General features: G+C 41.6%; 2 protein-coding genes across 7 annotated transcripts; one reads left to right on the forward strand and one right to left on the reverse strand.

Annotated features, from left to right (window-relative positions):
- Positions 1–277: 277 nt before the first annotated feature.
- LOC135503006 (DNA-directed primase/polymerase protein-like) lies at positions 278–5,147 on the reverse strand. The gene is made up of 10 exons (XM_064796256.1): positions 4,996–5,147; positions 4,748–4,837; positions 4,405–4,483; positions 3,849–4,094; positions 3,573–3,720; positions 2,955–3,248; positions 2,605–2,767; positions 1,921–2,021; positions 1,415–1,613; positions 278–1,306 (listed from the first exon to the last, which is right to left on the reverse strand). Exons 1-10 carry the CDS (start codon positions 5,049–5,051, stop codon positions 910–912), a joined length of 1,773 nt encoding a protein of 590 aa, XP_064652326.1. The 5' UTR covers positions 5,052–5,147; the 3' UTR covers positions 278–909.
- Positions 5,148–5,351: 204 nt separating this feature from the next.
- On the forward strand, positions 5,352–18,279 carry LOC135502956 (elongation factor 1-delta-like). Of its 6 annotated transcripts, none has more exons than XM_064796175.1 (12): positions 5,352–5,415; positions 6,018–6,167; positions 6,454–6,525; positions 7,465–7,488; positions 10,025–10,103; positions 10,888–10,970; positions 12,332–12,379; positions 13,274–13,363; positions 14,472–14,538; positions 16,601–16,726; positions 16,959–17,026; positions 17,187–18,279. In XM_064796175.1, the coding sequence occupies exons 2-12, from the start codon at positions 6,033–6,035 to the stop codon at positions 17,274–17,276; spliced, it is 882 nt and encodes a 293-aa protein (XP_064652245.1). In that variant the 5' UTR covers positions 5,352–5,415; positions 6,018–6,032; the 3' UTR covers positions 17,277–18,279. The 6 variants fall into 6 exon arrangements, with proteins under 6 accessions (XP_064652245.1, XP_064652246.1, XP_064652250.1 ...); XM_064796176.1 differs by having other exon boundaries at positions 6,457–6,525; XM_064796180.1 differs by lacking the exon at positions 12,332–12,379.
- The last annotated feature ends 6,571 nt before the right edge of the window (positions 18,280–24,850 follow it).

A 24,850-nucleotide genomic window follows, 5' to 3' on the forward strand; every position in this document is an offset into this window, starting at 1 on the left:
TGGTCAAATTTTCCAAGCTAGTTTTACACCTTTTCCAAGCTTGTTTTACACCTTTTACACATTTATAAGGTAGATATACTTCTGCATGTGATAAAAACTTTTATCAATGGTGTATAGATGCTTCACTCCATCTGCTGAATGCATACATAGGAGGCCCATGCCTCCCCTGGCATTAGCTGAAGCATAGGTGCATGCGCTGAAAGTCAGTCCACTTCATCTCCAAAATGTTCCATGCTCATCTTACTCAAATAAAAATATCACCATTAAAATCTTCTGATCAATATCTTTATTATCATTTACATTCTGTGTAAATCCATGCAGCTGAGAAATAATTAAATGAAAATTGGCCAAAAACATGAAAAATGTGTGTGTAAATGACGTGTTGTTCGCGACACAATGACAAAGATCCAAAACATGAGAACTTGAAACTGCAATCACTTCGGGCTTGCATCTTCAACCTGATCAAGTACTGCTAATATTTCACTATCGTCGACAGAACCTCACGACCCCTACGTATCCTCAAGGGTCCTGATACCACCAGGACCAGAAAATCAGCCCCAAGAACACAAGGGTAGCGCTGTCTGACCAACATTAAACTGGTTAAGTCTGATTATTGAGTGCACTGCTCCACTTCCTAAATGCGTACATGTGTCCCAATGTTTAATTTTCAAAACTTGGATAACTAAGAGTCCAATCACTTTGGGCCAGCATGTTCGACCTCGTCCAACAACTCTAACAGTTCATTGTCCTCAACATCAGCCATCTCCACATCCTCCTGACCCCACCCACCATAACAGTGAAGCAGAATTCTCACTCTGAGGAAGAGAAGATCCCGCCTTCACTGCTAAATCTGAGAAATGCATACACTACAATGACAAAGTTCCAAAACTTGAGTAACTGCGAGTAAAATCACTTTGGGCTAGCATGTTCAACCTGATCCAACACCTCTAACAGTTCTCCATCTTCATCCTCGGCCATCTCAACAGCCTCTACACCACCAGCCGAGGTGGTATTCTCGCTCTGAGGAAGACACGAGTCGGATTTTACTGCCTTCACCTGATTGTACACGCAGCACTTCCTCGAGTTTCCAGCAACGCTCAACTCGGCTCCCGATGCTGCCGTCAGTAAGTCCTTATCACTGACCTCCTCCAAGAAATCATCTTCAAAATCGGTAGAGTCGTTGATGTAGTAACTTGGGAGGAGTTCCCGCGGTAGGGGGTACTCGTCAGATTTGAAATTGATGCGTTTGCATTCTGGGTCGTGGCATTTCTGGTAGTAGACGCCATTCTTGACATCCACGAGGAACCTGCATAGAAGAATAACACGTATGAATGAGCATGAGCACTTTGAAATCCTTTGTCTAATTTAGATTCGGTGCTTTGGGGGGAAAAAGGGCGGGTGACTTTTGACTTACATGATATTATTGCTCTTGTGATGCCGCCGAATATTCTCGCACCACCGATACTTGGCGATCTCGTAGACGAGGAGTTCTCCCTGCGTGAAGTACGACCACCTCCGGATGGAGCCCTGGATGCCACCAATATTCAGAATGCTGGCGATGAACTCGTCGATCTCTGGGAAGGGAGAGGAGCTATAGCCTTCCAGTGGTGCCGCTGAAAGGTGAAAATTTCGGAACTGTAACTGCAAGTGGTAGCTGGTGCCACAGTTTTGGAGCGCCCGCAAAGGAACGCTCTCTTGTTTTCCTGAATTTCGGGTCCTTCGAGCGTGTGTCAAGGAAATTAGCGCTCCTTTGCTTCAAAGATGCAATAAAGTTCAAATTCAATGTGCCCGGGTCTGGGGATCTTGAGAACACAACAGCAACCTGCAATCAGTTAAAAACTTCTTAAGTCCACAATCTTTTACTTTTTTGACCTGGCAGAGACCCTGATGAGTACGACAATATTAATTGTGAAGATATACCTTTTGGTTCATTCTTTGAACAACTTGGATTGGAATTCCGTCGGGCAAGTGGAATCCGGACATTTTCTTCCCATGTCAGCAGACGCAGGTAAGGACAGAACCTTAAAAAAAGAATATTAGATATTATCACACTGTCATAGCATGCATTGGAGCAGTTTTAAACCAATGTGACCTCAACCACGGCTATGGATGTCTACCGAAGTCAACTGTCCTAGAGAGTTCTACAACAGAGCCCCAGAGCTATCTGGTCAGTTCGGTGTCCTTCGGGCCAGTATTCCTCTCTATTCTTAATAAGGAAGCAGGTACAGAGCCGCAGTGTTTTGTGGTCAGGTTGGTGTCCTTCGGCCAGTCTTCCTCTCCATTCTTCATGAGGGAGTAGGTACAGAGCCCCCAGAGCTTTGTGGTCAGGCTAGTGTCCTTTGGCCAGTATTCCTCTCTATTCTTCATGAGGGAGCAGGTACAGAGCCCCAGAGCTTTGTGGTTAGGGTGGTGTCCTTTTGGCCAGTATTCCTCTCAATTCTTCATCCGGGAGCAGATGAGCTGGAGTCTGGTCTCCAGACCCACATTCATTTTGAGCAGATTCTCGCAGGCCTATTCTGTGAAGGTGTTTCTTAAAGCGACACTACCTGTTTGTAGACAGTAGATCGTCACATGTTGCTTTAGAAATCTTTCAAATCGACTTACTTAACATTTGTGACCATCGAGTCGAGGTATATCTGTTCAACTGGCCCACGGCCAATAGGTGTCGACACTGTATAATAGTTCGTCTGCCGATATTCCATTGGGTAACCTTTACCGAGTTTGGAAGATTTGAAAAGTCTGAAGTTTCGGTTTTTAGTATAGACACCTGGAAAGAAAATACAAAATTTATCATCATTGGGAGCACAGAACTAGCATTGTGCACTTGTAACAAACTTCATTATTTCCCCCTTACACTAAACTACGGATTACGTTTTCAAAATTTATGTGGATAAAGATTAGGTTCATCTTATAAGTTTGTCCTTCCGAAATACACTAAAACTGAAAATTCTTACCTAAATCAACGAACAGAACTTCATTTCTATCTCGGTCACGGACCAGGAGCTCCTCAAGGCGCGACTTCGCAATCCCGAAATACACCAGATTCCTCTTCTGTGCAAATTCTGATGGCGCGACATCTACGTTTCGTGAATGTGCATCATTTTCTGACATCGCATCATCTGATTTCCCAGATTTATTTCTACTCGATCTCCGCAGTTTCTTTCTGCTTGGTTCGTCTTCCGTTGCAACCTCCTCTTTTGGCCGAAGGACATCCATGAGTTGGGAACAAACATGGTTGACAAAGTTTCCTGAAATTTCAAGACAGTAAATTTACATCCATAGGAATATCAAATACAGTGGAACCTCCCTTAGTGGACATCATTCTATTCAGGACAACCTCTCTATTAGAGACAATAGTTTTGGTCCCAAATTGGTTGTTTCCATTCAATTTGACCTCTCTTGTCCAGAAACCTCTCTACTTGTCAGTCCCGAGGGTGACCTTCACCTTACTTAATAACTTTTCCATTTGACGCGGTCAGAGATTGGCACCAGGTTAACGCCTCACTCATACGACAAGGCAATAGTAGTGTGGTGACTTGCCCGAGGTCACAAACGATGCAATCTATACCTACCTGCATGAATGTTGTCCTTGAATGCTGCTCCCTTGATCAGGTAGATGAGATGACGACTAAATTTGCTCGGATTGTGTGACTGTAAGTCGACCACTTGTCGCTGATTAGTAGTTATGTTGTAGTGTTTCTCCAAGTGGTAGTCTATCAGCTGCAATTGGAAGAAAGAGAAATTAGTCACAGCAAAAATTATTCGATTTTTTGGTAGAAAAAAGTTCCAGGCACTTTTCCTCAGCTCATTGACATCCCTGGCATGACAACAACTGCAATGTTGCTCACCTCGATAAATGTATGAACCATCTTATCTCCGCACGACTTCGGGTTATAGGCGGTCAGGAACTCGAGATCGAAGTACAACTTGCAGACAGCACCCTCTGGTATCACTTCGTAGTGGTGGCAAGCTTTTTGTTTCATCATCTGACGGTAGAAGTGCCAGAAATGTGGGTAGCTGCAGACCATGTACATCCTCTTGCCGGAGTTCTCTCCTTGGAAGGAAGAGCTCTCGTAGGCGAACACGTGTAAGTCCTAAAAAGAAGGAGGGAGAACATAGTTATTAGAATAAACAAGAATAGTATAGGATGAACTGGGCTTTCTTACTTTTTTGAAAATGTAGAAGTCTCTTCAACAATGAGTGGAAGAACTAAATCTCTTCTAAGTGTCTCTCCTGTCCTTGCTAGATATTACTCTTGTTTTTGACATACTGACAAACTGCAAGTTTAACCGTTTAACTAGCAGATGAGAGATTCTTTTGTCGGAGGTCGCATCAAATTCTGAAATAGTCACAGGTAGCTACGATTCAAATTGCTCCTTTGGGCGGTGTTTTAACCCTTAGTACCTCCGATTTGCTCCTTGCATATTCGAAGGCATCTTGCTGGCGAAAAAATGTCTTCCGATAGATACAAGGATCGTCGATTCTGAAAAATAATACAATATTCTTAATTTAAATTGGGTTTTGACATTACAAGGAAATAGTGTAACTCAGTTGCAACAAGGTTGTGACGTCAAAAGTGACATCTTGTTAGAAATAGAATGCCTGAGCCCATTGCTTCAGCAAAGGTTGGACCAAAACACATGAAAACTAAAAGCAGCCTCCCCAATCCTATTTTTAACTACTAAAACAAAGAAGTGATGTTGAAAATCTATAAGCGCAGCAAGCAATGATGATCGACTCTACTCACTTTGGTCTGTACTCCTTTGGGGAAGGATGTGCCTTGTAGTGCGCTTCACGATTCGCGATGTTCTTTAGACGATCATGCCATTGTCTTTCTCTGAAAAGGCAGCAGAGTTCACTGAAAAGGGGGACTTTGTGAATGAAGGCATTGCACAATCGATTGTCATTACCGGTAGTCATTTTAGTGCCATTAATTACGAATTTAGCACTTTTTTTGAAAATTTCAATTTTGGTCATTGATTTTCAGCATTTTACCGTTTATCATCAGTCTTTTTTCCGTTCCCATAGAATGCTGCCTTTGAGAAAGACATTTCCTATCATTAAATGGGACTTAAATCAGAACAATGTGAAGGGTTTGATCAAAATAAGCAGACGATTGAAATTTGTCAATTTCATTTCTCCCTCAATTTTGGTGGCCTTCAACTTGATGACCTTGACCTTCTTCTCAAGAATCCGCCAAAATACCTTTTTTATACAAAATATATACTTCAGATTTCAGCTAAAAAATAATATTTCAAGTAAGTTTTTTACTTTTGTTGAGAACTTTGCAAAAAGTTAATTAAAACATTTATTGACCAATCATTGCTGTCTATTTTCGGATATCCGTGCTACTCGAGGTGAATCCCGTCCTCTTCCGGCAAGACACGCGAGTCCTCAAAAAAGTTGCCAACTCCTGTAAATAAAACCCTGTTATTCCACCTTATTGAATATGTATGATTTTCATAATGTTTCATTGATAAAAGAACTTTTTCTGTCTTATTTCTTTAAATTTCTTTCAAGTCATTTTGATCTGGATTGGAGAAATATAATACAGTCGAACTTGACGGGCACTCAGACTACCTGCATGCATGTATACATGTACACACACGTACACAGTAGGCGTTGTGCACATTCCTGTACATCGGATGTACTGTGAAATTGTAATTTTGTGATGTTGCTGCAACAAAGAATTACTTGAAAAACTTGGGAGTCGACCAAAGTTGAATAACGTTAATTGTTTCCATTTCCAGTCTTGTGAACTGAAATAAAATAAAGGCCGCACCTCCGAGCGATCCCATTGCCTCGTATTCCCATGATGCAATAGTCGGTTTGGCTTGACCATCGATCAATCATAAATGACCAAAGTTGAATAAAGTTTTGAATTACTTTCGTTTCCAGTCTTGTGAAATAAAGAAGGCCGCCGCACCTCCCATGATGCAAGAGTCTGTCTGGTTTGACCATCGATCAGTCATTAATGACCAAAGTTGAATAAAGTTTTAAATTACTTTCATTTCCAGTCTTTTGAAATAAAGATGGCCGCCGCACCTCCCATGATGCAAGAGACGGTCTGGTTTGACCAGTCGAAATTTGAGAAGGCTGAGGCTCAGTACCAGGAACATCTTGCCCAGTCAAAGTATGGTGCTACAAATTCACCAGCAGCAGCACAGGTATGTCATGGTTCTGAAAACGTGTGGTGTTTTTCAGAACGAAATGGACTGGTTGACCTCGTCAGGAAAGATACAAGTAGTGTCTTTTCCAGAAATTTGCAAGGGCACGGATTAAGGAAATTGGCAAAGAAGGGAAGGGTTTAAACTGAGGAAAGGGCAGTGTTGACACTCTTCTGTTTATATAGAATGTTACATAAAATATAATCATAAAACTAGAAAACATAACACAACAGATACATGTCTGAACTAGTTAGTTAAGTAGCACCATAATGCCTTTTTCGTCCAGCAGGGGGCGTCCAGCACATTGGTGAACGAAATCGCGCTGGCCCGTCAGCACATACAGTCATCGCTAAATACCGTGAGTAGACTTTTCTGTGCATGCCGATCGGAATACCGGATTTGTGGTTCATGGCTTCAGCTTTAAGGTCATTCAGAAACTCCTCCATCTCTTCAGAATCAGATAGTCCTTCTAATGTTTTGTGATACTACCTAACTTGTCTGTGAGGATTGTGGGCTAATGTGTCTTCCAATCCTGACAGACTCAGATTCTTAGCTTCTTAACTTGTTAGAGAGCTTTATGTCCAGAATTCCAAGGGCCATAACCAAGGCTTGCTTCAATTTTAAGGTGGTACAATTATAGCTTATATGCAATTATAGACCCTACAGTGTTGCAAATAACTCGTAGCAGACAGAAATGCACTACAATTGTATCACCCAAGTACAGTTTTACCCCTCCAGTGTTGAAAACTACTGGGAGTGGGACAGTGTCAGTAATGTACTGATGCTAAAATTGTACCAATGCTGTAATTGTACTACCTTAAATTACCTGTACACTTTGATCCCTCATTCAAAGTAGTTGGAAAGCTGCTAACATTTTCATTATGGTTTCCATGTCATGTCTTGTCGCTATTCCTTTTGAAGGCGCTCAATTGTAACATTTCTCCTGTTACTTTCCAATCCCTTTTTATTTTGCTTTCAATCATATAGCATTGTTTTCCTTACAAAAACCCCAGTGCTTTTATTTTACAAATTCAGAAGTATGTTGTGCTTCTGATCAAACATTTTAACGTAATGGGTGATATGAATTAGCAAATGCTTTTATCCAAAACTCCACGTACATTTACACTGGTCCTTTCTGTACAAAATTGAAGTAAAAGCATTTGCTAGACTTTATTCATATCAGCCATTCTAACGATTTTTTTACCCACCTGCTTTTAAAATTTGACGTTGTCTGATTTTGCTTCAACATCAGGAAAATTGATACATATTTCTTCTATATTTTGCCCCCATGGGACAGCCTGTAGCTAACATGAAGAAATTGGTTAGTATCAGAAGTAGATGAAAGAACTACTGTTGTGAATATTTTTGTGATTATTTTCTGAGTGTTTTCAAAATTTCTTTAAATGTCTCAATACCTGCGTGCTTTAGAACAGTCTAAAATATTCTTAACTGTAGTTTTCTTATTATCATATTTATTTCAAAGTATTAGTTTTGTGTCGAGATATATTTCAATTCTTAACTGTTGTCCTAAAATCATATTTATTTTTAAAGTACTACTTTTGTGTGGAGATGTATTTTGTTTCATTCAGCAATTTTGGGTTTCACCAAATGAATTTCATGCTCTGTTTTCACCAGGATAAGGCCCTCTTCCTATTTTCATTTTTATTCCTCCCTTTAGAAATGTTGCTGACCCAGTCTCCTTTTAAATTTTATCCATTCCCTCTGTTCTGTTCACCGCTAGAATTTCTGTAGTTCCTCTTCAGCCTTCGAAATAGAAATGCACGCTTGACCGTCTGTTGGTTTTTGATTTTTGGTTGGTTGTCCTCGAGAGTTCCACCACAGAGCCCCAGAGTTTTGTGGTCAGGGTGGTGTCCTTTGGTCAGCATTCATCTCTATTCTTCATAAGGGAGCTGGTACAAAGCCCCAGAGCTTTGTGGTCAGACTGGTGTCCTTAGGTCAGCATTCATCTCTATTCTTCATAAGGGAGCTGGTACAGAGCCCAATAGCTTTGTGGTCGGGGTGGAATATTATGGCCAGTTTTCCTCTCTCTTCTTCATAAGGGAGCAGGTACAGAGCCCCAGAGCTTTGTGGTCAGGGTGGTGTCCTTTGGCCAGTATTCATCTCTATTCTTCATAAGGGACCATGTACAGAGCCCCAGAGCTTTGTGGTCAGGGTGGAATCCTATGGCCAGTATTCCTCTCTATTCTTCATAAGGGAGCTGGTACAGAGCCACATAGCTTTGTGGTCAGGGTGGAATCCTATGGCCAGTATTCCTCTCTCTTCTTCATAAGGGAGCAGGTACAGAGCCCCAGAGCTTTGTGGTCAGGTAGGAATCCTATGGCCAGTATTCCTCTCTCTTCTTCATAAGGGAGCAGGTACAGAGCCCCAGAGCTTTGTGGTCAGGTAGGAATCCTATGGCCAGTATTCCTCTCTATTCTTCATAAGGGCATGAAGGGAGCAGATACAGAGCCCCAGAGCTTTGTGGTCAGGGTGGAATCCTATGGCCAGTATTCCTCTCTATTCTTCATAAGGGAGCAGATACAGAGCCCCAGAGCTTTGTGGTCAGGGTGGAATCCCATTGCCAGTATTCCTCTCTTCTACATAAAGGAGCTGGTACAGAGCCCCAGAGCTTTGTGGTCAGGGTGGAATCCTATGACCAGTTTTCCTCTCTCTTCTTCATAAGGGAGCAGGTACAGAGCCCCAGAGCTTTGTGGTCAGGGTGGTGTCCTTTGGCCAGTATTCATCTCTATTCTTCATAAGGGACCATGTACAGAGCCTCAGAGCTTTGTGGTCAGGGTGGAATCCTATGGCCAGTATTCCTCTCTATATTCTTCATAAGGGAGCTGGTACAGAGCCACATAGCTTTGTGGTCAGGGTGGAATCCTATGGCCAGTAATCCTCTCTCTTCTTCATAAGGGAGCAGGTACAGAGCCCCAGAGCTTTGTGGTCAGGTCGGAATCCTATGGCCAGAATTCCTCTCTATTCTTCATAAGGGAGCAGATACAGAGCCCCAGAGCTTTGTGGTCAGGGTGGAATCCTAATTGCCAGTATTCTTCATGGAGCCTGGACCCCAGCTTCACATTCCCATTGAGCAGATTTTTGTAAATTTCTGTTGTAAAATTGTTGTCACTCATCGGCATGCACAGTCTGTCATAGTACTTTTCACCGCTTCGTTTTCTGTTTACTAAGCACCTGTTTACGTTTACCAATTCATTTCACAAAAAAGGCACCCAGACTTTATGGAATTTCTAATAGAAAATGCAACAGTTGTACAAAACTGGATTTCATTTGAAAGTTCAAAGTCCAAAGTATCTAAAAATACTCTGCCAGAATCAAACAATAGGCCTGTATCATGTCACTAAGAATTAACAATTTACAGCAAAATACTGAAAAGTATCGCAGCCATTTCCGTGCCTTGCCTTTTTTTTCGCCGAAAAACCTGCAGACCTGTGTAGACGTTCCCGGGGCGCATCAAAGAATACATAACAATGAAAAAAGTTTGGTGGAAATCCGCCCAAGTCAGTTTTTTTTGAGAAAAAATGATAGACCGACAAATCAACGTTTCTTGAATTTAGTAAAGATACCCACAATAATAAAATAGAGATTCGGTCAGGTAAACATAAATATTTTGTCGTAAAGTGAGGTAAGCCTGGTCCCTGTTTACTTCCAATTTCAATGGAAGCGGGGAAAAAATAAATTCAGGGTACAGTACTCAAGGAGACACATTATGAGGATTTGAGGCTGCAAAATGGTTCTTAACACTTTCAGTGCCATCTGACGCAGATCTACTTCACTTTTCTGGCCAAAAATGCCCTCGTCCAGCCGATTGTCATGACGCATTCTTTTTATTTCTCCAGAGCGTCAGTGGTGCCGCCAGTGTTGACCACTCCAACCGCATCGAGAAACTTGAGAAGGAAAACAAGGACCTAAGGAAAAGTAAGTAGAATCTCTATCGAACATAGAATGTGGTCATTCTTTGGCCATCGCGACACAATGGGTGATATGAATAAAGACTAGCGAATGCTTTTACTTCAATTTTGTACAGAAAGGCCTAGTGTAAATGTACGTGGAGTTTTAGAAAAAAGCATTTGCTCGTCTTTATTCATATCACCCAATATCCCATTTGGCTGGTCAAATGTCTGTCCAACACCGACGAATCACTTGTGACCTTTGGTTAGTCAATTGACTGTCATTGCATCATTTGAATAAGATGATCCTGGAGCATGAGTAGTGAGGGACTCCACCTAACTGTCAAAGGTGGAGCCACTGGTCACTAATGCCGATATTACTTGACAGACTAAAATGGGGAGAAAGAAAAAGATAACTGATAAACTGATGTCAGTGATGATTGCAAGTTCCTGTACAGCGCTTTATAATATACAACATTCTTAAATTGCTTTACATTTATTTGGGTCCCTAGTCTGGTGTAAGCTGAAATTGTTCTGTAGAACTCAGATTGAGCTAGTTAATCAGCACTACAACCTGAGCATTTCTGACTGGTACCCATCTAAAGACCGGGGTGGAGTTAGGCATGTAAATCAAAGGGATCTACTCATCAGAGTCTCATGCCAACAATCTAGATTGAACCAGGGACCTCTTGACTTGTAATCGGACATACGGGCCAATACACCACCGCCAAAGAAGGGTTTTTAGCTTTATTCTATCGGCTTGTTTGTCCAATTGGTGCTGAGTAAACTAAAACACCGTTTTATGTTTTCAGTGGTTGATGGCCTTTGCAACAGAATCAAGAAGTTGGAAATCCAAATGGGCAGTGCCAACACATCATCTAAACCAGCCGAGCAGGTAAGATGATCACTTGATGATTGCACTCAAGACTGCTGAATTCCCGTAGCTCAGGGAACAGATGTCTAGCTTTCCCTTACTCTTTTGCTAACGTATCCGGTATTTACCGGGTCTGTACACTGCATACTACATGTATTACCCTGTAGTACTCTCTTGCGACCCTACCCGGTATTTACCGGGCCCGTACACTGCGTACTAAACTATTAACCCGCATCAATCCGTACTGCTAAACTTTGCCGAAGTTCTTATCGTTCACCACTGTCCCTAAGCTTTTGGTTGGTTACACCTAAGATGGCAGCAGTGCACTCATTCAATAAAGATATTGGGTGATGCTAGCTATCCTATAGCGAGTTTTTTCCTAAGCAAAGTTGGGACTCGGGCCGCCTGGTCTATACTGGGTGTGGGCCAGGGGTACTACTACTAGACACTGCTAAAAACCTGTGGCAGCAAAGGAGTTACTGCCAGTAACTGTATATAGTTTCTGCCACCTCTGCACTCACTTTGCTGCCCTCAGCTGCTAGCCTGCCTGTGAACCCTGGCTGATGATAGCTGTCTAGGATTGTGTAATCTAGGCCTTGCAGATAACGTCATCACTGAAAAAGATGCCATTGTTCTGGCCTGCTGTAGCTGAAGCCAAAAAGGCTGTCATTTAAAATTTCTTTGATTATGTCTGACTCTTAACGTTACTTTCCTAGGCATGACCATTTTTGAATGGCTTTGGCAAATATTAGCAATCCTGCAATTCCCAGTTCATGCTTTGTTTCTAACACACCTGTATTGCTGAAATAGGAAAGTCATGAAAATCAATGCTGTGTCTTTTGCTAACTGAATTAGAATCGGTATAATTAGGCCATAGTGCCAAATGCAAAAAGGGGCTTAGTTTGTGAGTTTATGACAACAATTTGGGGGCAGGGTAAAACTTCACTTTCATTTTAATAAGTGCCTACTTCACATAAAATGAAAGTACCTGCAAAAAAAGTTTCCCCAGAACTAGATTATATTGACATGAAAAACCCAAAATCATTTAAACTGCGCATATTTGAAAACATGATTTCAATGCATGAGTTGCCTCATGAATGAATTGAATGGAACGAGATGGCAGCAGTGATAGAAGCAGGTTTGGCCCCCTAGAAGTGAAACGATGAACTAAAGTAACTGCTCTTGCCATTGGATATTCTCGCAATAAAGTCAGTTTATCTAGTTAATGTGCATGTATTTTGTTGGGAACTTAATAAGTATGTGATGTTACCCCTTATTCACCTTGATACGAGCATTTTACTTGGCCTCCAAAATGTTGTCAGTGCTGCTGTCACAGTACTGTAAAATAACTTCTACATCTTTCACTCAACAACTTGTTTTAGGGTTCACCCGACAGTGACGAAGGTTTTGAAATTATCGATAAGGACGAGGTAGTTACATGCAATTTACCGGCACCTTCATTCTGCTTAATATACCCAACCCTTAAGGACTGAGAGAGGTTGTGACAAAGATGCCTTGATGCAGCCATTCAAGCTGATAGCGCCCGGGCCAAAAATTTGTTTTAAGTTCTTTCAAGAAAAGCCAAGTCAGTCAGTAGATGGTCATGTCTATACTTTTGTTGGTGTCCTTCTTTGTGAGAAGTTGTCCACCTCAGTCCTTACAGAGTTTGCTTTGCTAATAATTTAGGCTGTGCATTATTTTAGAATAAAGCATGGCCTAATGATATTTGTGCTGGTTTTGGGCCTGCTTTTTCTCATGGCATGTCTGGGCAATGCAGTTGATTTTTAATAGCAATTCCACTGGCACTGACTTGCACCCCTATTAACCAGGGAGCTGGGTCTGTGTTTCGTGATGCTGTCTGAAAGAATCCTTCCAGAAATATCATGCTCATTAACATTGCACCTGCTTTCAGGCACCCCACTCATTCTCAATAAAAAACTGTTACTTAAAGGGGGACTATAGGCAGGAGCAGAGGTGCTAATTTGGCCATATTCAAGTGACTAGTATACACAGTAAGGGCCCTTGGTCATGTCAGACTTAGCACTAAATATATCCCTTGTACAAGCGTGAATCATTTCAGCCTACTGTGAGATGTGGGAGACCCCTATTGGCGACTTTGTATAACTTTTTCTTGCCTGCCCAGCTGATGCCTATTGTTCCTTTTAACGTGCATGGAGAAATGTGTTTCCTGGTGTTGGATTTTTGTCAAGAGATGTGGATAACGGGAGTCCCACAATAGGACAAATTATGTCAATCCAAAAGATGGCCTGTGAATTTTATCTCTGTTGCATTACACTTTTATTTGTTTCTCTTCTTTTCTCCAGGCCAAACCAGCGGCAAAGCCAGCCCCTGCCCCCGCTGATGATGACAGCGATGATGACGATTTATTCGGCAGCGACAGTGACGATGAAGAGGTGAGTTAACCCTTTCACTGCCGGAGGCGCACTTCTGCGACAATCAATATTATTCCCTTTACTGCCGGAGGCGCACTTCTGCAACAATTATCCATACACTATAAAACCATTGAAATTTCGTTATTGAGCGTGGTTAGCGTAAAGTTTGATAGATGGGGCGGTAGTATAGATGGTTCAGCAAAACATGGTGGATGGTTTTATATTTCGATGTTTGGAAGTTTATCGAGTAATTTGAAGCCAAAATGACCAAGAAGAAACTGACTGTGTCTGAGGTCCTTGATGAGCTGGATAAAGTGAACGATTCGGACTCTGGTGAGGAGTTCGTCGATGATGATGATTTATATCCTGACTTTGATGTAAATGATGAACAAATTAGCGATAATGAGAGTGTGTATATTGTGTTTTGCCAATTACATAGTTTTTTCAAAAAAATTGTCGTCCTCATTATAAATTCAAGATGGCGGTATGCAAATTAGGGCAAATTATGGTCCCATTTTGAAGATTAGGCAACACTGAACAACTTTTATATACATTGTTTTGCTCTATCTCCAGAGGCTTTCTCTCTACAGGGTGGAGAAATATCCATACTCAAAATCATGTTAAAACAAAGAAACCTACCGGCAGGTGAGGTAGCTAAAAATCAGAAGCTACCGGCAGTGAAAGGGTTAAGGTTGCCTTATCAGCCAATTTGATTACATAAATAATGGCATCGCTCCTGCTTTGTGACCAGCCCTGCCCTGTTTACTAATAGTAAAATAATTTAGCCTGCAGTGGTGATTTCTTGACTAGTTTCCATCGCCAGAAGAATCTCACAATAGAATTTCTATTTGAAATTGTTAAGGTTATGAAAGTTACGAGAAGAAATGATATTTTGTATCCTTCAGTGTTTTTGGGGCACACTGTAGTATTCAGGGTTCCGTCAACCCCCAAAATATCATTACCCTTCAAAACAAATTCTTTGTTATTGAAAATCTGTTTCAAGAGGAAAGGAGGGACCCTCCAAATGTTCTGAAGGCCCATGAAAATCCCATTTTGTGAGCCCTGACTATTGCCAGAGAAAAAAATGACATTTGAGGTATTTTCAAGAAACCCCCACGTCTGATTACAGGAGATGGCAAAAATGGCAGAAGAAGCGAAAAAAAACAAAGAAGAGGCGATAGCCAAAAAAAAGAAAGGTTGGTAAGACTTCCATCAAAGTAAATATATTTTTGACACGTCATAGACCATAGTCTCATGCCGAAGTGTTCTGTTTGAAAATCGACGGCCCGGCCGACTTGATTTGAACCCTTTGGTTCCATCTGAAGCAAAGGTCAACCACGGTATTCAACAGTCAGTTGAAAAAGGTTGTTTTGTTAAATTTGGCGACAGACACCAACCAGCCAAGGGTCCAGATATCATTCCCATTTACTTTACCAACTTGCCTGGCTGACCGGCTTGTTGGCTATACGCATGGGAAACAAGAACACCATAAGCTGTCAAAGAGGCATTTCAATAATTTGCTTCAAAACATGGCTTATGGGACAATTTAAAATTAAGATTTACTGCTCATTGTCGCCACTTTCTAAGTTTGTCTGGTTGATATGTCAACTGATAGTCTGGCTTGTCTCAATTTGAAATCGCTCAGAAGTAATTCCCATTTACTTTACCGACCTGCCTGGCTGACCGGCTTGTTGGCTATACGCATGGGAAACAAGAACACCATAAGCAATCGAAGAGGCGTTTCAATAATTTGCTTCAAAACATGGCTTATGGGACAATTTAAAATTAAGACGCACAGCTCATTGTCGCCACTTTCTAATTTTGTCTGGTTGATACGTCATCTGATTGTCTGGCGTATCTCAATTTGAAATCACATTGAAATTGCTCAGAAGTAATTCCCATTTACTTTACCGACTTGCCTGGCTGACCGGCTTGTTGGCTATACGCATGGGAAACAACAACACCATTAGCTATCAAAGAGGCATTTCAATAATTTGCTTCAAAACATGGCTTATGGGACAACTTGAAATTAAGATTTACAGCTCTTTGTCGCCACTTTCTAGTTCTGTCTGGTTGATATGTCATCTGATAGTCTGGCGTATCTCAATTTGAAATTGCTCAGAAGTAATTCCCATTTACTTTACCAACTTGCCTGGCTGACCGGCTTGTTGGCTATACGCATGGGAAACAAGAACACCATTAGCCATTAAAGAGGCATTTCAATAATTTGCTTCAAAACATGGCTTATGGGACAATTTAAAATTAAGATGCACAGCTCATTGTCGCCACTTTCTAAGTTTGTCTGATTGATATGTCATCTGATAGTCTGGCGTATCTCAATTTGAAATCGCTCAGAAGTAATTCCCATTTACTTTACCAACCTGCCTGGCTGACCGGCTTGTTGGCTATACGCATGGGAAACAACAACACCATTAGCCATTAAAGAGGCATTTCAATAATTTGCTTCAAAACATGGCTTATGGGACAATTTAAAATTAAGATGCACAGCTCATTGTTGCCACTTTCTAAGTTTGTCTGATTGATATGTCATCTGATAGTCTGACGTATCTCAATTTGAAATCACATTGAAATCGCTCAGAAGTAATTCCCATTTACTTTACCAACTTGCCTGGCTGACCGGCTTGTTGGCTATACGCATGGGAAACAAGAACACCATAAGCCATTAAAGAGGCATTTCAATAATTTGCTTCAAAACATGGCTTATGGGACAATTTAAAATTAAAGATTTACAGCTCATTGTGGCCACTTTCTAATTTTGTCTGGTTGATATGTCATCTGATAGTCTGACGTATCTCAATTTGAAATCACATTGAAATCGCTCAGAAGTAATTCCCATTTACTTTACCAACTTGCCTAGCTGGCCGGCTTGTTGGCTGTACGCATGGGAAAAAACAACACCATTAGCTATCAAAGAGGCATTTCAATAATTTGCTTCACAACACAGCTCATGGGACAATGTCAGTTCTTGCTCGCATTGGAAGAAAAGCAGTGATTACAAGGCCACATGTTTGATATTTCTTGTTTTACGGGAACATGTGTAATTGAAAGTTGTTGGGTGTTGCGAATAAAAAATCTAAATGAAGTTATTGACCTTGATATGCTTTTGAAGATAGAAAAATTCTGACTCCAGGCTCCTGTAAACCAAGATATAAAAAACATGTAACCTAATAAACAGGAAAGAAGTTATACTACTCTCAGTTGATGTCATACGATACTATTGTTTCCTTCATCTTCCAGCCGCCCCGATAGGAAAAAGTACGATTATATTCGCCATAAAAGGTTGGGACGACGAAACTGACTTCGAAAAAATCGAGAAACACGTGCGTGGAATTGAACATAAGGGTTTACGCTGGGGAGCAGAAGGTTAGTATCAGCATGGTTATGGTTATGGTTATGGTTATGGTTAGGTCCAAATACTATTCATACCAAATGTCAGGCAATTGGTATGCATGATGACTGCACTATGACATGGTATACAATTGTATTTCTATTTCCCTGGACCACCAGTTCTTTTCCGAACAGCATACCCTCTTTAGATGTCATCAATTTACAAAACGGGCCATCTAAAACCCGTTTCCCTTTTCTATTTTTTCAGGTAAATTGGAACCAGTTGCTTACGGAGTCCAGAAGCTTCTCATGAATGCTATCGTGGTGGATGAAGAGGTGAGTTTTAAAGGGATCCTATAGGCAGGAGCTAGTTGGACCAGATTAAGTGCATGAAGTCGATTGTTGGCCGAGTGTCCAATCCACTACAGGGTGGCCCAGAATTATTTTTCATTATCGATTTCGGAAATATTATAACCCTCTTCTCCTTTCTTTTCAGTGCGGTGTCGATTTCCTTGAGGAGGCGATTATGGAGATAGGAGAGGATTATATACAGTCCGTCGACATCGTAGCCTTCAATAAGATCTAAATACTGTTGAACCTCCATTTTGCAGACACTTCTATCAAGGACATCCTCTCTATAAAGGACACTAGTTTTTGACCCAGATTGGTTGTTTCATTCAATTTGACCTCTCTAATCAGGACACCTCTCTAAAGGACAGCACTTGGCAGTCCTGAGGGTGTCCTTATTAGAGATGTTCTAATTCAACTCGGACTGACCTCTCAAAGAATCCAAAAATACGTATTGACAATTCAAATTGGGAGTAATGGAGTTATTGCCAAGCTGGCACTGATGCTATTTACAGAATTCCTGTGTAGGGGCATCACTTCTATATATCTGAAAAGTTCACACACTGTAGGAAGTTGCATTTTTTCTGAGACATGCTGTAGTAGTTGCCTTCTGTGAAGTGACACAATGCCAGCCTGGTTATAATCTCCTGTGACTCCACCTCAAATTTTCTTGATTACCTTTTAGACCACACAGGAATATTTCTTCCCGTCCAAAGGACACGTTTGTTTATGACATTTTAGCTAAATAAGATAACGTAAATATCACTATATTAAACCCCCAACTCTCTAACCCTGCAGTGTTCAGGTGATGACTCATCATGGTAGCTTCCAGTGCATAGTCCCATAATGCACCATGAGAACCTATCACTGTTGTGCCCTAGAGCGAATGATAAAGAGGACCTGGGGGTTTAAGGGCATGATATGGATTTTCAGTCTGTGGATTTTCCATACCAAGTCGCCAAGATACCTGGAATGCTCATCAAGCAAAAATAACTGATATTATGAAAAAAAGTATACGACAAACTTCCCCTCATTCTATTAGAAACACCACTTGATCATGCCCCTTATCTGTCATTTGGGAGATGTTTTAAGCGATGGCAAAGTTAGCAGGTCTTGTGATATTTCTTATGTCATTAAAAAACTTCAATATGTGCTCATCAAACCTCTACGCTATGTACTGCTCTGCCCAACTTTGTGCTGAAATATGAATAATAGAAGAACTTAATTCTTTATTTATAGAATATTGTGTTTTCTTTCTTCTCTCATGCACATTGCTGCATGGACACTCCTCTTGTTCTTTCCAATATGTACAGTGTGTTCTAAAAAAAGGTTTCCTTTTTTTGGAACGCCCTGTGGCCACCTGGGCAGTCGACTAATGATGATGGAATGGTGAAAGGATAGAATCCTGTATTACAGATTCACCAAATATGCAGTTTCTACAGAAGTCTCTGCAACAGCCTACAGAAGTTGACATGTCGAGGTAAATTGAGCCCCAAATCTCCGAATTATGAGCCAGGCCGTCTTACCACTGCCACTTGTCCCCCTGGTTGTGACAGTGTTTGTGGTTGTGAAAGTGTTTGTGATTGTGACTTTGAGTTGATGGGCTGTCGTTCCGAAATACCTTTATTTTATGACCGGATAAAAACGGACTAGTGTTGCCCTTAATACAGTCCCTGTTCTTGTGTCCCTGTTCCACCTATGTGAAAGTATTTCGGATTAAGGTAACAAACCATATTCTAAGAGACCATAGTAGAGTCACGTCATGAATTTCAATGCGTAATTTAATATCATCACTCACACAACGTAGTGAGTGTAATGGTTACGTATGTATACACTGTATGTAAAGTGTAAACAAAATGCATAGGCCTAAATCCATCATGTCCATCGAATTTGAAAAAAAATGTGTGCAGACCCATGACAATTCTGGTTCCGGTACAGTTTGTCGCATTCCATATGGGCCGCGCTTTGGCCGATCCTGCATTCATGATCTCTCAAGCAGATGTTGTTGTTGTTGTGGTAGATATCACTCACAAACAGCCCTTTATTGGAGTACTCAATGTAACTGAAAGCGAAATCCCCCAAAAGATCTTGTGACTGTCCTTGCTTGGATATCTTGTGCATGGGGATGCCAGTTGTGGAATCTTCCACCCAGCAAACTGTGCATGCAAGTTGTCGCAAAATGATAATCGTGGATCTAAAATGAGAACCCAGAAGATGAAAAATCTATGTGACTCACTTTTGCTTGAGCTGTTCAACCTGATTGGAGACTTCTCGTGGTTTCTGCACGGACTGCTTCGCCACCTCGAGGGCCTCTTTTGATGTCTTGAGAGCTTCGTCTGCAACCACCACGATGGCCTTTGAGGACTTCTCTTGCCTAAAAGAATAACACACAGCTTAGTTATCGCATGTTCTGTGCAGCAACAGCTTCTAACCTTCACGCTTCAAACTACCATTGGTAACAGAAGCTGTCAATAGTCAAGTCTCGATGCGGCAAATAGGAGAAGGTCACTGAGTCAACATATTGTCGTCTTTTGTAAGTGTTCTAGTCATCATAAAACTGGTCCTGGATCTAAGTGCTTCAGATGGCTAGAACTCCTCTCTCATGGCTGCTAGTTCAGGGCTTTTTGGACACTCTGTCGTATGTCACATCCTTCGAAGTAGAAGGGACACACGATCTGCGCAAGATGAGTTGCCCATACCAGGTAATGCCAAATCAGTTACCCCCAAGACTAACACTGGAGGAACAGGGTTTTCCGCTTCACTGCCCATACTTCTGTAGGGACGCTCCCAGCAGTTTGAAAGTCCTGTGAATGTATTAGTGTCTTTTTCTCTCAAGGAGCTGCTGTTGGACACTGTGAGGTGTCACATCCTTCGAACCAAAGGGACACAGCTCATGTGCCCTTATCAAATAGCACTTCAGGTTAGTTATAGCTCAGTTAGTTGTCTCGTATCAGGTACCACCCAAGAAGTACTCGAGTAGTGTTTGAGGAGATGACATGAATAAACACCAGCAAATGCTTTGTCTTCAAGTGACGATTGCAGTTTACCAGTTACTCTAAGCACGGGTTACTCTGGGCAGAGATGGGGTGTCAGTGTCTGTCTCAAGAGCGTGCAGCGGACTGTCTGCAGGATGCCTCATCCAATACTAAAGAGACAGGGCTTTTAGCACCTCTGTAGGGATAACCATACATCTTAAGGATAGGATACAACACAAGTTTGAATGTCCTGGAACAATCCGCGTCTCTTTACGAGACTAAATCGGACGCTCTGTAATGTCACATCCTTCGAACTCCAGGGACACACAGACACACACATTGAGCGCCAGTTATTTTCCGTGAGAAGTGGAAAAATGGGACTTTGTCAGTAAATTTTTTTTATCTGGGCAGATTTCGCAAGCCCTCACGAGCGAAGATGTATGAAAGATGGTCTGTGGTGTCATGAAATCCTGCTTACGTTCATTTACACGATATTCGTAAATCGGCTCAATCATTGATACCATGATGACTATACAGATATAGGAAACCAGACAGAGCTCTTCGGAACTGTCGTCATACATAGACGTTGGTCTCCGCAAGGCTTGGAAAAACTGTCTCTTTTTCTCGATCGTCAACTGCTTACATACAAGTAGGCTATCTCATTCGGGGTTTAAACGGGATGCAAATTATGATACGGTACAGACTCGGGGCTATTTCGTCCCTGACCGCAGGCATGAGGTATTTTTAGTGAAGAAGGTGCATTTGGTAAGTGCACAAATCTCACTTTACGAGAGTGTCCCCCACGCTGAGAGACCGAAGGATAAGAGACAAAGGTGATGATATGTCATTCTGGATTGAAACGGGATGCAAATTAAGTTACGGTACAGACTCTGGGCTATTTCGTCCCTGTCCGCAGGCGTGAGGTATTTTAGTGAGGAAGGTGCATTTGGTGTTGTTTGGTAAGTGCATAAATCTAACTTTTCGAGAGTGTCCCCCACGCTGAGAGACCGAAGGACAAGAGACAAAGCCCGATGATATGGCAACTTTTATTGGGCAAGTATATAATATATACTACAAAACTTAGAATTAGTGGCCGGCATGCGGAATCAGAAAAGGCTGACCGTAAATTGTTGCACGTGAAGATAGTGTAGTGTGTTAATCGAACTTGTTGGGAGTGATCCGCACACCGAAGGACAAGAGACGAAGGTTATGATATGACAACATTTATTTGGCAAGTACATACATATGAATAATGCAAAACTTGGAAGACAATAAAGAACGTTGATACTGCTGACGCCGCTTGAGCAAGCGTGACAAGGGATCAGATGCTGGGCCAGTGCGCATGCGGGGCATGGGATGGAGGGTGGTGCACTGTGAGTGTCGATAAGGATGGGGGGGGGGGGGCAAAGGCAAATGACAATAGCATAATAACAATTGAACAATGTACAAGTCGTAAGTAACCGTGACCGCTTTCAAGGTGGCAAGAACTGATTGCTGACCAAATCAAATTCTGTTAACACCAATGGAGCATTCTCTTGTACTGTATTTTAGCCCAAGACCGCCCAATCAAAATGGTGCGCAGAGACTCGATTGACGTTTATTGTCTTCAAGAGGAAATTGATCTCAAAACTGATACGGGCCTGTAGTATAAATAACATCCTACCTAAAATATAGGCCTTCTGTTGAATTAGGCCTGCCTTAAGAAAAAAGAAAGAAAACCTATAACCAATTCCTCTTGAAAACAAATATGTCAATAAGGCTCATTCAATGCCATGCATCATTTGAGTAAAACAATGTAGAAACACATTTTTGCCTTGATCAAGAAATAGCTCCATTGTTGTAATGTTGCACTTCTTGTGCTGTGAAATAGTTCAGATACGATAAATGGATTGCCACATTGAAAACGGAACAAGAAATAGCAATATTCTGGATCAGCGAGTACATACATGAAGTGCTATTGATTTCAGGAATAAGCACATATCTTGCAAGGTTCACTTTTAACAAAGAGTAACAATGTTCGATGTTTAATTTTCAGGGTCGAAAACAGGTGAGTGTCAACCCATTCTGAGCCAACAGCATGAATTACAACAAGAAAAGGGTCAATTCCGTTGGGAACTGCCGTTCCCTGATCATGGCTCTTGACTTCTGGCCTGGAATAGAAACGGAAGATTTGGATACCAAGAAACAATGATATATACAATTTAAGAAATTGAAGTATTTGAAGTATTTGATCATTTTTCATGACGTTTTAAAAAAAAATCTATTATAGCATATCAGTTCAGTAGTACGTCTATACACATGTTTATTTCTGTGACAGCCTCATTGGCACTAAAAAGATTAATCAATTAAATTGAATTGTCAGGCAATGGTGGTCAACCTGCCTCGGGTTTGTCCCAATATCAGTCACGTGATGACGGACCTAAAGCCTCATTTCATCAACTGTAGCCAGCTTATCGAATTTTATCTCATTTACCTCAATTGTGTTCCACAAATCTGGCATCCTGAATATTTATCTCTCAGAAGTGACTTCGGTCGCGTTGGCTCGATTCTTGGGACGGGACAGCGAAACCACATGAGATGGAGCAATCCACCTGAAAAAATTGGAGACAATTCGAATGCTGCTTCAGTGAACAATGGGCGATCTGTTCAGGAGACGTCTTTCAAATCGCCCATTGTTTCATAAACGAGAGCTGGACAGACAGTTCCAGCTACTCTTCGCAGATTTCCTTCTTCCAATGCATACATCGCGTTTTGTCTCGACCACACTTGCATAGCTATTTACTTTAAGGTCACGTGCAGGTCTTATTGGTAATTGCAGGGGTGAAACTTGGTACTGCGGGACAGACTTACATGTCCACAAAACGCAATGTCACTGCTGGACTGACTTACAAGTCCACAAAACGCAGAATCAGACATGGACATCATTACCCCAGCAAGAACCCAATGTTACCCCACAAATAGGGCCGTTTATAATGTTTAAGACATGTTTATACAATAACAATGCTGAAGCTATTGCCTGCAGCGACCTTGCTAATGATTTTTATGTGGGAGGGGCCAGGGACCGTGACTATTGATAAAGTCCTCACGATATTATATTCGTCAACAATGGGGCACAGACTTTCAGATATTTTCGTGACTGACCTATATTACCAGTACAGTCCAATATATATTTCTTCTTTTGACTGACCTCTATTACCAGTACAGTCCAATATCATTCTATTCTTCATGACCGACCTATATTACCAGTACAGTCCAATATATATTTCATTTTTCGTGACTGACCTATATTACCAGTACAGTCCAATACATATTCTATTCTTCGTGACTGACCTATATTACCAGTACAGTCCAATATATATTTTATTTTTCGTGACTGACCTATATTACCAGTACAGTCCAAAGATACTATTCAGTCTGTATATCATTCTAGGGCTGGGGTGGGGATGGGGAAATTCTCCAGTGACAAACTTTTTGATTGTCATTCTGGTAAAAAAAAACACGTCCAAAGAAGAAATTTATTCTCATAACTTTTAACAATGCTCGAAAAAAACTTTTAAAATGTTCATGTGGCGAGTCGCCACATGTACCGACTATACCTGTGGATCTAAATATATATATCATCATTGAAATCCTCAGAGAAATTAAACCAAGACAAAAATGGGTTCCATGCCCTTGGTTTCCATGTGCCGCGAACGATGCTAACGATAGGATTTAGCTGACAGGATTTGGCCACATGAACCCCTCCCTGTCCAGAAGACGCGGGGGTCGTCAGATCAATTTGAAACCGCCATGGACATCACTTCTTCCCCCTCACAAGTCGGTCGCGATGACCTCCATGTGCAAACCATTTTGGCTGTGGATGCCCTGGTAACCCATGTCGCCTAACCAGACATAGCGCGCTGCCTGACTAGAAGTTACCGCCTCTGAGACCCAGGGTTGAGACACTGGGGTCTGCCCCTAGCTGACAGGTGGCTGGAGATCCATATCATAGAGCATACCAACCGTACATAACCGGCTGGACTGGTACACCCTATCAGGCTCAGACTCCCCAACGGAGTCTATTGAGCGCAGCCGCAGCGCCAGTTAATATGGATGGATTTACGTCGTCAAATAACTGTCGACCTGATGAGCATTCGTTCACGGTACATAGAGTTTATCGGGGTTGGGGGCGAAGAGACAAGACCAGGAACTCCTATGGGGTCGCGGGCGCAATGCAACCCGAGGAACGAGATGCACCCAAAGTACAAACTCGAAAATAACTGGCTCATCCTTCGCCATAGGTGTCAAGTATGTACCACTTATACAGACAGGCGTCATTAACGTTGGGTAACACCTCACAAGGAGCAATACCAAGCATTTTCAAGACATCATATTTAGCGAAAAGGTGTGACAACAATGATAATATATCAGATCCAATACCAGTCCCTTGACCAAACCCAACCATTTCTTGAAAGTTCAAAGGACGTCGGGGCTTCTGAAAGAAAAAGTATTGGCCATGACAGCTACGGTAGATCGAAGTGATAGATGGGCTAACTGTCTATCTGAAAAGGCGGGTAGCGAATTTTTTCTCTCCTGAACCTTTTGGGCACTATAGTGTACATTTGTACAGGGACTTTCAGCCAATCAGATTTCGACAAATACATGACGTCACAAGTCTTAGAAACTTTAGAGCAGTCGGTAGAGCGCTCGTCAGAAATGGCAGAATACGATGTTCGATCCAAAGATCGCGAGTTCGAATCCGGTTGTGGACAACATTTTTCTTTTTCTTTTTTACTCTTTATATTTTATTTTTATAACGCGTTTCTTTTCCCTTGTTATTTAGATTTTAGATATTTCA

This window comes from Lineus longissimus, chromosome 19, assembly GCF_910592395.1.
Source record: "Lineus longissimus chromosome 19, tnLinLong1.2, whole genome shotgun sequence".
Taxonomy (NCBI): Eukaryota; Metazoa; Nemertea; class Pilidiophora; order Heteronemertea; family Lineidae; genus Lineus; species Lineus longissimus.

Excerpts from the sequence above, each read along its gene's own strand:
- LOC135502956 (XM_064796175.1), top strand. The coding sequence starts at position 6,033 with ATGGCCGCCGCACCTCCCATGATGCAAGAGACGGTCTGGTTTGACCAG. Across the intron at positions 13,364-14,471 it reads GCGACAGTGACGATGAAGAG|GAGATGGCAAAAATGGCAGA; the intron begins GTGAGTTAACCC and ends GTCTGATTACAG. Across the intron at positions 16,727-16,958 it reads TTTACGCTGGGGAGCAGAAG|GTAAATTGGAACCAGTTGCT; the intron begins GTTAGTATCAGC and ends CTATTTTTTCAG.
- LOC135503006 (XM_064796256.1), bottom strand. The coding sequence starts at position 5,051 with ATGTCTTTCTCAAAGGCAGCATTCTATGGGAACGGAAAAAAGACTGAT. Across the intron at positions 4,484-4,747 it reads CCAAAGGAGTACAGACCAAA|AATCGACGATCCTTGTATCT; the intron begins GTGAGTAGAGTC and ends ATTATTTTTCAG. Across the intron at positions 2,022-2,604 it reads TCGATGGTCACAAATGTTAA|GTTCTGTCCTTACCTGCGTC; the intron begins GTAAGTCGATTT and ends TCTTTTTTTAAG.